The sequence below is a fragment of the Octodon degus genome, unplaced genomic scaffold (assembly GCF_000260255.1).
Source record: "Octodon degus isolate 3935 unplaced genomic scaffold, OctDeg1.0 scaffold00266, whole genome shotgun sequence".
In the NCBI taxonomy this organism is placed as follows: domain Eukaryota; kingdom Metazoa; phylum Chordata; class Mammalia; order Rodentia; family Octodontidae; genus Octodon; species Octodon degus.
In genome coordinates this window covers 2,425,396-2,441,221 of record NW_004524842.1, presented here as the reverse complement: position 1 = coordinate 2,441,221, position 15,826 = coordinate 2,425,396, and the positions used below count along the sequence as shown (strand labels likewise).

General features: G+C 37.3%; 1 protein-coding gene across 2 annotated transcripts in view; it reads right to left on the bottom strand.

Moving 5' to 3' along the window:
* Positions 1–2,059: 2,059 nt before the first annotated feature.
* Ulk2 (unc-51 like autophagy activating kinase 2) overlaps positions 2,060–15,826 on the bottom strand; it is a 113,740-nt gene continuing 99,973 nt past the window's right edge. For both annotated transcript variants that reach the window (XM_004646376.3, XM_023706610.1), the window contains exons 21-27: positions 12,808–12,957; positions 11,168–11,376; positions 8,424–8,602; positions 7,860–7,978; positions 7,369–7,526; positions 5,732–5,867; positions 2,060–4,286 (exon numbers count right to left, since the gene is read on the bottom strand). In XM_004646376.3, the coding sequence (XP_004646433.1) occupies positions 4,228–4,286; positions 5,732–5,867; positions 7,369–7,526; positions 7,860–7,978; positions 8,424–8,602; positions 11,168–11,376; positions 12,808–12,957 (1,010 nt within the window). In that variant the 3' untranslated portion in view covers positions 2,060–4,227. The remainder of the gene's footprint in view (positions 4,287–5,731; positions 5,868–7,368; positions 7,527–7,859; positions 7,979–8,423; positions 8,603–11,167; positions 11,377–12,807; positions 12,958–15,826) is intronic.

Sequence of the window (15,826 nt, the reverse complement as noted above, 5' to 3'; positions counted from 1 at the left end):
GGCAAAAGGGCCTTGCCCTGCACACACGTGTGCACAGTGCATAGACAGAGTGGCCTCCAGGCCACCCTGAGCCTGCAGCCTCCTGGTCCAGGCTTGTCAGCTGCACAAACTCTATTGACACAGCAAGAGCTATCAAAACAGGACATGTTCACTAACAAGTATCTTCATAGCACACACTAAATGGGCTGAGAAAAAAAAATTGGGCTGAGAGGGGTTCTATGAGGGTAAACCAGAGATAATTCTACCTATACAGCACACCAGACCCAGTCTCACTGAGGACCATAGGCAGGGGCTCCAAAGGGCTGTTTGTTGCTCTGTGGCCAATTCCCCGCACAGCCTCTGCTGGGTACTATGTGACGTCACAAAAGCAGTGGGATTTTAGTTCCTGTTGCTTTCTGCACTACAGTGTGACTGCTGAATCCACACTGAGCCTTGACCTGTTGGGCTTCACCTCTCACAATGATGTGAGATTTGGGGGGATGGATGGTCACAGTTTTCCTGTACGTAGTGCTTTTCTAGGGCAATAAATTCTCACAGTTTTCTGATTCATCTTAACTCCTCCCTCAAAGATCATATTTTCACAAAAGCTTTGTGTGGTAAACAAGAAAGGGATTGCTAAAGACTAGTAAGCCTGCATGGCTACAGCCTGAAGGGTCTAGGACTCAGAAGTAAATAGTCAAAGGTTGTCTAGAAGTAGGCAGAAGAGCCAGCGAGATAGTTCAGAGAACCAAGCGCCTATTTAGACTGGGGTTCCATCACCAGCACCACATGCCGTGCCAGCCCCGCTCCCAGGCATGCTGAGTCAGCCACTGGTGGTGCACACCTGTAATCCCAGCGCTGGGAGCCTGAAAACAGAAGGATCACTGAGTCCGAGCTGCACAATGAGACCCTGTACCAAATACATTAAAATTAAAATTAAAGAAAAGTAGCAGGCAGAGGTACTGCTAAGATACACACATCAAGTGGGATCAAATCAAGTTCTCTGAGAAGCAGGTGCTCCCCACCAAAAAGTCCTCATATGGAAACCCCAATCAACATTTTATTCCAGAAAGAACACTATTTACAGAAGCTACAAGGAGGGAGCATACATCAAGTGTGAAGCTTCCCACCAAAACCCCTCAAGGATTTTTCAGCATCTGAGTCCATGCCCTCATATCCAGTATGTCCAACTTAACTTCCTCTGTCTCCCAGCCTAATAAGAGGTCTTTTGAAGCTCCTGTTTCTGACTACTAAAGGACAGAACAGCTCCACAGAGGGGGTGGGGGGTGGGAGTGGGGAGACGGACAGATGGATGGGACCCTGGGACTTCAAGACATAAGTGAGTCATCAGTTTTCATTAAATGTTTTTACACTGATCAAAACTGTGTATCACCGTTTTTATAGTGTTCCAAATGAGGAAAGAAGCAACTGCAGTACATGCCGGCTGAGTAAAGGAAGCCTCAGTATAGGGATGAGCTGGAGGGAAGGAGTCATCCTTCTAGACCTAAAGCAGGTACAGAATGGCTGCCACAGGATGCCCTCACCATACAAGCAGGAAGCATGGAGACCTTATGTCTCAGATCCACTGGTTTGGAGGACCCACTCCATGTCATGTTTCCTGCATCCAACTTCCTACCCTTGGAGATTAAGGTACCCATCCCAACAACAGCCTTTTCCCAAGTTCCAATGTCTGACTCCCATGTGGTCTGGTTATTCCTTTCAGTAGAGGGGAGGAAGTGTGGGACTGTGAGAAAAACTAACAAAACCAAAAACTATGACACGAGCATGCCTTCAAGTCCAGCAGAGGTAACATTCTTTTTTTTTGGTACTGGGAATTGAACTCACAACCTTGTGTTTGCCAGGCAGGCACTGTGCCACTGAGCTATATCCCCAGCCCTAAAGCAAATTCTTATAGCAGAATAGCCAACTAGCAAATTCACTGATAATTCTTCTGTTTACATTCAAATCGTAAATAATCTTCTAGGCTATGACTTGAATATAGGTGCTAATCCACAAACATGTGGACAGGTCCACTTCCATTTTATGAAATAAATGATATGAAATTTAAAACATACTCATGGAAACATAAAGCACTTGTTTATTATTGCTATAACCAAGGCAAAAATCTCTTAAAACAATCAGCCTTGATAAGGGAAGTAGAATCAGAACCAGTACTCATGAATTTACAATTCATTTTCTGCTGCTGAGACTTCACTATTTTACACATACCATCTACCACAAGACCTTTATTATACAGGAGGAAGAAGAGAGCTTGGAAGTTACAAAGTATAGCTTGACCACTTGCCTAGTTCTTGACTTCAAACCAATCACCCACCCCTTTGAACCCATTTCATCCTGTAAAAAACATGAAAGAGAAGGAGCTATGACAAACCTGCCCACATGGAAGATCAATTGAGAGAAGATGAATGGAATTGCAATAAACTCTAAGAGTTATACAAAATACTAATGCAAGGTTCATCATGAAAGTCTTAAGTTTATGGAAGCCTGCAAGACAGTCACCCAGAATCATAAATCATGGGAAAGGACCAGAGACAAAGGATATTAATAGCCAAGGCTCCAGGCTCACTGAAGAAGTATCTGACTCGACAAGCCATGTAATATGGACTCAACTATAACCTAGAAACACTGTCAGTTTTATTTTACCTTAATATACATTTATATAGGCAATAATAAAAAGGCAAACACAATGATTCAGTGAGTTTTACCCAGTTTCAAGAATAATGCATGCAGTTACAAATGAGAGGTAGAAACACTGTATTAAAGACCTAAAAAATACAAACATCATATAAACAAATGTTCAAATTAACTGCTGGAATTTCATAAAGATAAATAAGGTTAAAATTACATTATTTTGTCAAAGTAAAGAAAAAACATATTTGTTTATTTGCTTCTATCAGTACACTAAAATTAGAGTAATGCCAAAGAGCTTCTTTGTGCAACTGTCAAGAGTTCAGATTATTTTAGGTAAAAGGATTAAAATAAATGGATTAAAACTGGTAAAATTCTTTATTCAAGTATTCAAGCAGGTAAGGTAAAGAAACCAAACAATATACAATGTAGGAACTGTTCCCAGAGGGACATAAAGTTAACTGCCTGCATTTTCTATGAGTAGCTATTTGGTGAACTCTCAGGATTAACATTAAAAAGTTATACATTAGGCTGGAGACAGTTGCCTTTGTCTTAAGAGAAAACAAACCTCCTTTTTCAGTAATTGCATGTAGAGACTCCACATCACTAACAAGCCTTTAATAACCACTTTGTTTTGACTCTGAAAATTCTCAAGAGTATCTCTGCATTCATGATAGTTGCTCTAATACTGCCCAAATAAACCTAGCCTTTAATACACCTAAGGTCACAGGCATCAATGCACATCAATGCATGCACACTAAAAAATGCAAACAAAAGCAAACAATCAGCAACACAAAATATTATTGAGAGGATCTGTTGGTGTCAATAAACATGTAAAAACAATGCAAAGGTTCTCATGAACACAAGTTTTGACCATCTGAAAGTTCAATAGAGATTATATATGAATTCTGCAAAGGGTGTATATGTATATAATCAAGTAAAATATTTTAAACAAGTCCACTATTCCTCCATTAGTTTTAAATTGCAAAATCCAATACACAATTGTTTAATAAATTAGTGCAATACGAAAGATTTTGGAAGATTAACATGTGTCCATATAAGATCAAATGGAAGATTTCAAAATTTCCTCCAACAGCCATCTTTTGCTTCTTCTTAAGCTGTTTCTTCCTGAGCTGTCTGACGATACGTGCTCAGAGATTCAGACCAACTCACACCAAGTATCAAACTGCCTGGTGAGATGTAGATTCCTTGCTTGTATACACCTCAGCAAACATGAAATTTTACACCACTCTGTGAGCTGGACAGAATGCCACTTGCTTTAATTATCTGTAAGAATAACTGTAATGATAATTCTAGTAGTTAGAGTATATTTATTTACCAGGTTCAAATTTGGAGCCATGTGGAATACTTTTACTTCTGCTTCTAAAAAGAAAAATGGGAAAGGGGAGTGACTTCTTCAAAAAGGTGGATTTTCTATCATGTAGTTTTTGGATTGTTTTCCTTCTTGAAATTGCTGCTTATTCTTTGGTAGTCACCAGTTAAGAAACTATAGTTTCCTGGGAATGGGTGACAGGGATGAGTGGTACTCCCAAATGTATCACCTCATGCTCCCACACAGGCCATAGGCAAGCCAGCTGCTCACACAGTCCCAGTGCTGCAGCAGAGTGCTGACAATCTTCTTTCAATGCTAGATTTATCTAGAATCAAAGTAATAAAAAATTAAAGTCATAAAAACTATGTTCTCAAAACCAAGCAACTCCACTGACATCATTATCTCTATACTATCTTTGTCCCAGAGTTAACAGAAAGCAAATACCTTTTCCTCTTTCTGGTAGGACAGGTTACACAGGATTTCTAGTAAGTGCTAAATAGATACACATGTCACACAGAGAACATTTAGATTTTATTTATTTATGAATTTAAGACAAGGTCTATAGGGTGTATAGGATCTCATTACGTAAATTGGTTTTTTTTTTTTTTTGCGTTACTGGGGACTGAACTCAGGACCCTGCACTTGCCAGGCAAGCACTATATACACTGGATTCAGTAGTGATTCTCCTGTTTTCAGCATTCCAAGCACTGAGATTACAGGTGTGTGCCACCATGCCCAGTCTCAATCACAGTCTGAGTGTTCTGCAGGGGCAGGGCTGGCACGGTACCCTGGGGATTGAACCCTGGCCTCTGTGCTCTGCCTAAGCAGGTACTTTAGTCTGCTGAGGTATCTGGCCGGCCCTTGAACATTTAGATTTTAATAGCTAGCTTGCTTACAAAAATACAAATAATTTTAGGACAGCCATCTTCTAGGCTATACAAAATGTGGCACAGCTATTGTACACTAAGATATCTATCACTCCTCCTCTTCAAAAACAAGAGTACTGGCTTGTATTTGACAGATAATAATAGCATCTTGATACGTTATCAGTCTCCACCTTTAATCTACAATACAGGGGATCTTTATAGGATTTTTCAGGTACTAAGCCCAGAAGGCTTAAAATAGTTACATTTAATAATAAAAACAATGTTCCTATGTACACTAGAACATATTTGCCAACAAAGTAGTGTGAAGAAATCTTAAGACAAATGACAAAAGTCATCCATGCTTGATATATTTTAATCCTCACAGCTCTAGAAAGTAGGCACTGTTATCCTGTTTTATAAAAGAAACTGAGCCCAAATAAAGTTTCAGTAATTTGCTCAAGCTTGGATAGCCAAGATTCAACACAGGCAATAAACTATTAAATTTTTTTACTATATCTGTAGGAGACAATGAATTTGGAATCAGTATCTACCACTTATCCCCAAAGGGCAGTCCCAAGATCCCCAGAGAATTCCTGAAATCATGGATTGTACTAAACTCTATGAGTACTGCAACACCAAGACAGCAAATCTGATAATCAGGATGGCTGCTAAGTGACTTACTGACGTGGATGTTCTAGACAAAGGGATGAATCACATCCCAGATGCAATAGAGCAAGATAGCTCAAGATTTCATCATGCTACTAATCAAAACAGAATAAAATTTCCAATTTATGCTTCTGGAAATTTTCATTTAATATTTTTAGATATTGGCTGATATTACATAACTGAAATTGTGAGAAATAAAACCACAGATAAGGAGAAATTATTATATATGTCAGCTTACATTTATGTACATTTTCAATATCTGCAGGGTCCTGTAGAATCTTAGTCAGGCCTTCCAAAAGAAGCGCTGCCTTATGGTAACGATAAACAATATCTTCTGTCTGTTGAAACATCTCATCCAGGGCAGCAGACTGAACCTGGAACCAGTCAACAAAAGCAAGAAGATTCTCAACTTTTCCTAGAATAAAAAGTCTACTGGGCCAATGTAGCCTTAAATAGCTTTAAAATTAATACATTTTAATGAAATGATATAGTTCACTGAACTATATAAAATTTGAAAGAATTCCCCAGGATGAGCCATATAAAGAAGCAGCTTTCTACAAAAGATCTACATTTAAACACAGCCTTCTGATACTTAGGGCCATTACCCAAAATCAGAACTCTTCTAAACTGACTTTTTTTTTTTTTCCTGTACTTTAGGGAAGGGTCTACAGGGTACTTAGGGTCTCACTACTAGATCGGACTCATAGTGATCCCCCTGCTTACAGCCTCCCAAGAGCTGGGATTATAGGCATGTGCCACCACGCCCAGTCTCAATTGCCATCTTGATGCACCCCGGGGATGGGGCTGGCATGGCAGGCCTAGGGATTGAATCCCCAGCCCCTGCGCCTGCTTGAGGGTGCTTCAATCTGCTGAGCTATTTGGAGGCACAATATTCTTATAAGTCTTAAATCAGAATGATACAATGTATAATACTCTTTTCGATGGTTTAGAACCATACAATGTATTCTGATCAGTTTATACTCCAAACTTATTTTCATATGACTATTTTAAATAAGGATAAGAGTGTAATGTCGGTATAATTCAAAGTAAATAAATGGAGATCATATATTAATATGGTAAAAATAACATCTCAATAAATAAAATTTTTCCAAATTTTTTTTTTTTTTTTTTGTGGAACCAGGGATTGAACTCAGGCCCTTGTGTTTGCCAGGCAAGCACTTATTCTACTGAGCTATCTCCCCAGCCCCCAAATTTTTCTAACTTAACAGTCCCTATTTTTATCTATAATTCACAGCAATATTTCCTCCTTATAGAGGAGAAAACAATTGATTTCCAATGTTACAACCAATTAGAAAATCAGATCCTCCTTGATATCCACATTTTAATAGTCAGTAAATGGAATTTTGAGTACCTGCATGTTGGTTAACAAAGTAGTACTTTTTCTTTTATTGAGCAAAAATTAATTGGTTGGCTGATTCATACATACATGTGATGCTGGGGATCAAACTCAAGGCCTTGTACCTAGGCAAATACTCCACTATGAGTTATACCTCCAACACCCCCCAATTTCTTAAGTAGAAAATGCATAAACAGATCCAGTCAATACTTTTAGATGCAAACTGTAAAAAGATAACACTGAATATTAGTAAGATTTAACAGGAGGTATAATAAAATTTTATTAAATATGGTACTTGATTTAAAAATTATAATAAGTCCATTAAACTGCAATGAGTGTTACTTAAATGTTGTTAGGTCCAATTACTCCTTTAGGAGATAATTATAATACTTGGGACTTCAGAGGCATCTTAAGACAGATGGTATATTCTGAAAAAGAATGTCAAGCACATGTTCAAAAGACACTGTTAGAGGGAAGTACTCTAGTGCTATAAGATGTTAAACCTTAAAAATAGTTACCATTTCCACTGCACAATTATAGATGAGTTTCTCTGCAGTTACACTGTTGATTTCATCAATAAATCTCTGCTTGTCAGAGAAGAAGCGATTTAGCTTCTCTGTAAGTTTCTTGCACATGGTAATGCAGAACTTATAACGCTCATTCAGATTTTTCACAACTGGAAAAGTTAAGATGGGAATTAACATTAATTTGATTAACATTAAAATAACAACATAACAACACAAATCTTTCCTTCTGATATAAGTGACACCACATGATCACTAAAGGAAAGGGTTGATCATGTTCTATGATCATTTTTCCAGTATGAAAAGACAGTCTTTCTGACTTCTCTCTGTACCAGTAAATGGTGAAAAACCAAAAAACAGCCACCTTTTCTCCTATACAGAACAGAGTAACACAGATATTCCTCCTCAAAAATTTCTTCTCTTGGTGTGATGAGAAGGGGTGACTCCAGGGCCATGAAGCCTCACGCTGCCATCTGCTTCCATACCTTGTTTCACAGCTGTCGACGGGCTCAGCTTCCCAGACTTAATCTGGGCTTTGGCGAGATGCAGGGAAGCTGCAAGCAGCTGTGCTGCTTTCATGTATAACACCAGCTGCTCCACCCTCCTGCATCCAGAAGATAGGAGGACAGTGTTATCTTTTCAATCAACCCACCAGACTGCATACCACAGATCAGCCCACCATTCATAGTGTTTCTAAGGGAATGTTTTCCTAGCTTTTTTTAATGCACATATAACTCCTAAAGGGAGAACACTTGGCTTGGAGAAAGATGTATAAATTTTGAATACAACAGAAACACTGAGATAAAAATTCACAATCTCCTTGTCACAAGTATCTTCAACGGTATAATTTATAGGAAAGAGGCAAAACTAGGATCACACAATAAACTCTCAGCTCATATAGAGACATCTATATAATGAAATAACTTTCAAGAGATTCCACTGAAGCTTTTAATGAGCTGTGATCTTCAGTAGATACCAATGCCAATTTCTAAGGTGCAAGTTTACAGAAAACAGGAAGAATCTAGAAATAAACTACAAAGGGCACCTACCCCCAGTCTTTGCTCAGCTGGCTGATCTGGTCCACAACTACACTCTCTTGAATCTGGTATAAGGATACAGCAGATGTGCACAACTCAGGATTTCCTCCCCGTACCGCTGTCAAGTCCAGCACACACTCGGTGAACATCAGCATCACATTCAGATGGCGTAAGGTGTCTGTGTGCTCTCTCTACAGCAAAGACAATGTATCTTACAACATTTGATACCAAGAATTTCTGTGTATACTCTATTATCCCATACTTATGAATGTCACAATAATCAATGGAGACTGGAGACTGTGGAGACTGACTGGTTTTTAAATTGGAAGCGGGGGAGATGGCTCAGTAGAATAAGCACTTCCCTGGCAAGTGCAAGGGCCTGAGTTCAGTTCCCAGTTCCGCCCAAAATAAATAATAAATAAATAAATAAATAAATAAATTGGGTACTAGGAATCAAATTCAGGACCCTGCTCTTGCTAGGTAGGTGCTGTGCTGCTGAGGTATATCCCTGGCCCAAGATTTTTATTTGTTTGTTTGCTTGTTTGTTTTATTTATTTTGTGGAACCAGGGATTGAACTCAGGATGATCAGCAAGCGCTTATTCTACTGAGCTATCTCCCCGGGCCCCCAAGATTTTTAAATTCTAGAAGTGAACCAAATGTAGTTGTTTGCATGTATTTGCTTGTATGTACCAGAGCACCTACACATAAGCAAACTGTAAAGAGAGGAGGTCATTGTGCTTTTACCAGATGGAGAGAAAAAGTGAACAATTAAATCAATGTATGTGAATGAAAGATCTGCCAAAATAGACATCAAGATTGCAAGGATACTCTTTCCACCAAATCACACTTTTTGTGTGTAAAATAAGGACTGGCTACCAGGCTGGCCTAGAACTCTTTGGGTCAAGTGATTTTCCTGCTTTGGTCTCAAGTGGCTGGGACTACAGATGCACGCTACCATGACCAGTTCTTAAGTCACATTTAATAGTTCAGTGGATTATATTGACTTATCATTTCAAAAATGCTTTATTTTAGTTTCTGATATTTTTTCAGTTAACAGTGAATTTTTTAATACTAATACTCTAATTTTCTTCCACCTTTTTATTTATTTAAAAAAGGGTAGCACAATAAAGCATAACAGCATTCTGAGAACTGTCATTTAAAAATGGGTGTCCTTGGGCTGGGGAAGATAGCTCAGCAGTCTAAGTGCCTGCCTGGCAAGTGCAAAGACCCAAGTTCAATCCCTGGCACTGCATGCCATGCTATCCCTGAAACCGGATAAGGTGGCACATGCCTGTAATCCCAGCACAGGGGAGGCTAAGACAGGAGGATCACTAAGAGTCTCAACTGTATAGCAAGACCCTGTATTAAATAAATTAAGTAAAAATAACAAAATAAAATTAAAAAATGGGTATTCTAAAATTAGTTTTGAAAAATAAAATAAAATAAAAAAATAAAATTAGTTTTGAGGTTTGCCTTTAGTTATGAGTGTATTCTGAAATCCCAAAAAGACTAAAAATGTCTTGCACTCTCTTTATGGTTAAAAGATCAGAACTGTGTCAGACATGGTAGCATATGCTTCTAATCCCAATACTTAGCATGCTGAGATAGGAGGGTCCTAACTGAGTTCAAGGTCAGTCCAGCCTGAGGTATGATAGCAAAACAGTTGAGGGTGGGGAAGGGGAGAGGGGAGAGGGGAGAGAGAAGATGGGAAAGATGAGGGGGGAGGAGGAGAGGGAGGGGGGAGGGGAGCAGAAAGGGAACGGGGAGGGGAGAGAACGTGAGCAAGCTGGTTTTTGCTAGAGTGGAGTTTTAGCAAGTTTCTCTGTCTGTTCCAATACACTGAATATATGCTGGAATATAGAACAGAATGTATATCTTATTTGATGGAGACTGAAAAAACTCAAAATTCAGTTTTCCACCTTTAGATTGGATTGGACATATTTTTGGAATTAGTACTAAATTACCACTAAAATTGCTACAATGAGTACTAAAATTTTGCATGTAATACTTTAATCTTATTTAAAGAATTTAATATTTATTCTAGTCACATAAAGTAGAAATGTTAATTTACAAGGAGAATTTGTTCTTTTGGCTTACAGAGTTAATCATTTTAATTAAAACCTCAGGCTAAGTTTAACATTCAAGTGCCAGGGACTCAAGACATATTATTCCACTGAGTGTTGTCCTTGAGTCAGGAATGAGACACTTAACAGGTATAGCTTTGAAATCATAATAAAATGAACTTTTCTGGTTCTAGATCTGTTCTCAGCATATTTCAGATTGTGTACAGTATGTTTTTTCCATAGAACTGAATCTAGTGAAGGAAAAGACCTGATGTACAAACACGAATATATAGTTTTTTCAGCTGGTATATTTCTTAATGATTAAACTGGTATTATGGTACACTACTTTAAAACTTAGATGTAAGTGCATTATTTTTACTTTGTGAAGAAAACTTTGAAGATAAAAGTTGATCATAGGGTAAAGATTATACTTTCACAAATACTACAAACAGTAGAACTTTGAATAAAAACATTTAAGAACATGCATTATATACGTGTCACTTCTGAAGAACCAAAGGTTGCTATGGATGAGTGTCACTGACAGCATGATTTTAAAAATATACCATCAATATTTCTTAAAATAGAAAAGAAAGAAGTTTTGAACTACTCAAATGAATTTAGCTCTTGCATCATCACTAGAAAATTCATGTTGTATCAACATTATGTTAATATTCTACTGCAATCTCCTTTACCTCCATCAGTGTCTCCTCCGGTAGTTCAGGGGCTTCGAAGGTAATGAGCCCCTCTAGGCTGGGGGGCGAAGCACCATAAGGCACATATCTCAGGCTGGGAGCTACCTCTGCTCCCGGAGGGGAAGACCCCAAGCCTGGTCCAGGTGGGGAGCCTACATACACACGGCCAGTGGCAGAGCACAAGGAGCCTCCCGAGCTGCTGGACCCCACTGCAAGGAAACAGGACACATAGCATAGCCCCCAAGTGAGGCTAAAAGGGGGTTTCACACCTAATGCTTCTCTTATCTATTGAATAAAACATTGAAGTAATAAAGGAAATGTTTAAGAGACCCTGATTTCTCAATATATCTGAGCATATGAAAAGTTATTATTCCATTTTCTCTTTTTCCTTGTCTAATGCATATTTTATAGATATCACCATAGTCAGGTTTCTTAAAGTCTGTTCTAAAATTCATATCACACACATTTCTCTGTTGTTCCATGGACTTCATAATTTTTTTTTTCCCCTGGAACCGGGGATTGAACTCAGGCCCTTGCGCTTGCCAGGGAAGCGCTTATTCTACTGTGCCATCTCCCCAGGCCCAGGCTTCATAATTATAAAACTCAGTAAATACATAGTGCTTCAGAGGTCATTTATACAATTTGATTTTTTTTCATATTACAAATATCACTGCAACAAAATGAATAAAGTTTCTCTTTCTTTTGAATGTTTTCTATGTGATAAGTACTCCCAACATGGTATTACATAATCAGACTAATACTATAGATCAAATATTATAAACATTTGTACACCTCTTCCTAAGAATTGCCACATTACTTTCTAAAACATACAGATCTCACAAAACTTCAGCACTTATATTTTTTAAAATGTTGCTGCAAGTGGGTATGGTACTGCATGCCTATAATGGAGGCACTGAAAATTGAGGCAAGAGGATCACAAGTGTGAGGCAAACTTACCTCAAAATAAGATCAAGTTTCAAAATAAAAAGGACTGGGGGCATATTTTAGTGGAAAAGCATCCTGTATCTTTTGTTTATTAATCTGATATCTTAATTAGCAACCTATGTAGAAAAGAAAAACTAAAAGACACAGGGCATATCATATATGACAATGAAAATAGACGCTGATTTCAAATCTAACCCCAATACTTTCTTGATGGATAATAAAAATATCTATTAATCTAAATATTTATATGATTAAGTGCAAACACAGATCTAAAGTATAATGCAAAATAAAATAAAACTTAAGTTTCTAAAAAATAAAATAATACATAATTTTTAAATAATTTGTTGGATTGCTAAATAATATTAAAATAAGACTCCAACATGTAAGCAGGGATGCACTATAGATGTATAGCTGTTGCTTCATGGAGACCACATTTATATTATACTTTGCAGTACAATAAGTATTACATATGAGTAGTTATAAAATATGTTTATAGCAATATATACAATATATATCACTTCTTTACCAATATTTTTCCCCCACAAACATTCCTTTGTATACTTCTTATAACTTTTTGAAAAAAAGTCACTTTTACTTCACTGGTTAAAAAAAACCTGAAATCAAAGAAGGTAAATAATTTGTCTAAAGTACAATATTACATCCAAAATACTACCTACAGATTGAACATTCCTCACCTGAGGTGGTTCTTGTTCGAAGGACCATATGGGTACAAGTGGGGGCTGTGGCACTGTGTGGAGGAGACCCCACAGTGAAGAGGACAGTCCTGGAACTTGTGGCTGTTCCTGCTGATGGTGCTACTACAAGGCCATAGGCTCCTGCAGGAGCTGCAATAAAGAGTTTATAAAATGTCACATTACCTATAGTGTTTCTATTGTAGAGAAACCCTGACCTTTATATTAGTATTTTTTTAAAAAAAGCATTTATTAATTAAAATCAGAAAATTCTATCTATACTATTAATAGTATTTTAGTGTAAAGTGCAAGGTCCCAAGTTCAATTCTCAGTACTGCAAAAAAAAAAAAAAATTAGTATAATTTCCTATCTGTGGACCTTCACACTAAAGTCTAGTATTCAAGTTACTTTTGAATATTTCTAAAATATATCAACTTTAAATCACATTTCTTCAGGATTTGTTTTTTATTTTTTTATTAATTTTATTGAGAAACAAATAGCAATGAGACAGTTTCAAAACAGATTACGACAGTTTCAATAATTAATACCTTGCATATTGTTGTCTTCTTAGTAGTTATTCACAGTACAAGATGTAGACATGACATCCTGTCCAAATACTATTAGTAAAAATCTTTATTCTCACTGAATTAAGAGAAAGTAGCTGTATATCTATCCTATTTTATATATACAGATACAAAATGGTCCTTCATTTATATCCCCTTTTTTTTGTTTAGTTTTGTCAGAGATTGGTATGCCATTGCCATTTAAATATAGTAGGTACATGAATTCAGCAAAATAATCTAATACAGTTCAGTAGTCCATAATAGTAGTGGGTTACTCATAGGACTGGCATGTCAGAAGTTGTTGACTTGAGCCTTTTACAGCTCAACATATTAATATGGCTTTACTTTTTATACCTGGTTTTTATACTTTTCTGCTGGATGGTTAAGACCAAGATAAAGCAAGACCTAAATAACAAGAAATGTAACTTTTGTATCTGACACGGTCAGTCAAATCCCCTCAGGATTTATCCTGAAACCCTGTACTGCAGTTTGTAGATCCTTTGTCAGTGTCAGCCATGTGGATGAGTCACGGCCATTGCTTGACCAATTTGCTTTCTTTGAAAGCCTGAGAGGATGTTTTCTTTCCATGTGATTCTCCTTAGGCACACTCTACATCGTTGATCACTTTCCTCTGTGGCCCCATAATCTCCTTGATCAGAAAATTTGGGACATAACTGAGTTATAGGATGTTACAGTACAGGTTCTCGTATGTCCTAAGTAGAGCCAAAATGTTGGCTGTCCTTGCAGCCCTTCTTTTTCTCTAATTTTTGGTCTGCAAACTTAAGTTGTTAACCCTTCAGAAGAGAAGTTTAATGATATTATTACTCTATAACATAGGCAGTTGAGCTTAACCTCATTATCTGTCTCTTCAGGATAATTTGAAAAAGTAGAAACCAAAAACTAAGACTAAAACATACATTTAAGCTGAGTGGTAATCAACAATATAGTTTAGCAAGATAGAGACAAAGTACATTTATACCATAGAATCACACCCTTAAATCAGTCAGGAAGGAAAGGAAGTGGGACAAGTGTTGAAACATATGAGGGACTAAGCCTGGACCAAATGAAAAGTTAGTGAAAGTCCCTATTCACCTAAATGCATATAATCAATAAAACTTGTCCAAAGTGGTTTCACATTTGTTATGAGAGACTACATTTATGGGACCATACACAGGGGTAGGAGTTAATACAGACCATAAATATAGGAGACACTGTAATGAAGGGAAAAATCTAAATAAACTGTGTAGCTTCACTTGCTTCTTTTTTTCTTTCTTTCTTTAACTGGAAATTGAACCTAGGGCCTTTGTACTGAGCCCCTAAATTGTTATGTTGCCTAGCTAGGCTAAACTTTGGTTCTCTTGCCTCAGCTTCCCTAAGTGCTAAAATTACAGGAATATGCCACCAAGCCCAGCTACTTGCTTAAAGTTGACTTTAAAATCACTCATTTTGGAAGTCACATATTGGTCTTCTACTAGCTTCACTGTAGACAGCACTTCTGACTAATGCTGTCTAACTGGTTAAAATTACTCTCCAGCAAAAGTTGCTTTCTGTTCTCATTCTTTGTTCTCTATCTTAAATTGCAAGTTTAATTATTTCTAAGAAATAAAGCTAAAAAGACAGGAGTCATTGAACTTATTAATCATTAACTTTTCTTCAGATTTACAGAACTGGGGATATCTGACAACCTTCAGATAACACAAAATATGCTTTATCTAACAAAAAATGCACAATTTGCTAATCCTATTCTTTAACTCCAAGTAAGAAATGTAGATTAATTTGCAGGGCGACAATATGTTCATTACAGAGACTGACCTAGAAGAGGAAGGTGAATTATTATCACTGGATGTTCTAACAAAGAAGAGAAAGAAAAACAGCCCGAGGCCTGTGGTTATCAAGCTTGGATGTATCAGCATGGAGTCTCCTGATCCACTGCCCCCAGCTACTGTTTCTCCTACCTATCAAGACCTTGTTTGCCCCTGATTCCCCTGATGGGCCTTTGAAAACAATTGCCCTCTCCATCTTCCAATGTGCCAGTCCATAAAAAAACTAATTTCTTTCCCACCAATGCCTATTTCTAAGTACTGACTTTCAACTAACGAACAGCCACAAACAATAGTGAATCAAATATGGAAGATAACTTGTTTCAGTGTTCATCTAAACTACAAGAGAGCACAACAAACTCAAAGTATATACCAACAGAAAAAGAAAGAACTCATAAAAATATTCTACAATATTTTTATAGAAAATAAAAATAACTAGATATTAATTAAAGAGCACCTATTTTTACACAGATGTACAAAATCATAAGAAAATCTTATTTAATGTGATGTTTTCAAGAATTTATTTTAGTAGGTATAAAAGTAAGGATCTTGGTGGGGCTGGAGAGATGGCTCAGTGGTCTAAAGCACCTACTTAGAACAAGCTTAGCAAAGCATCAGGGACCGCGGTTCAATCCCCCA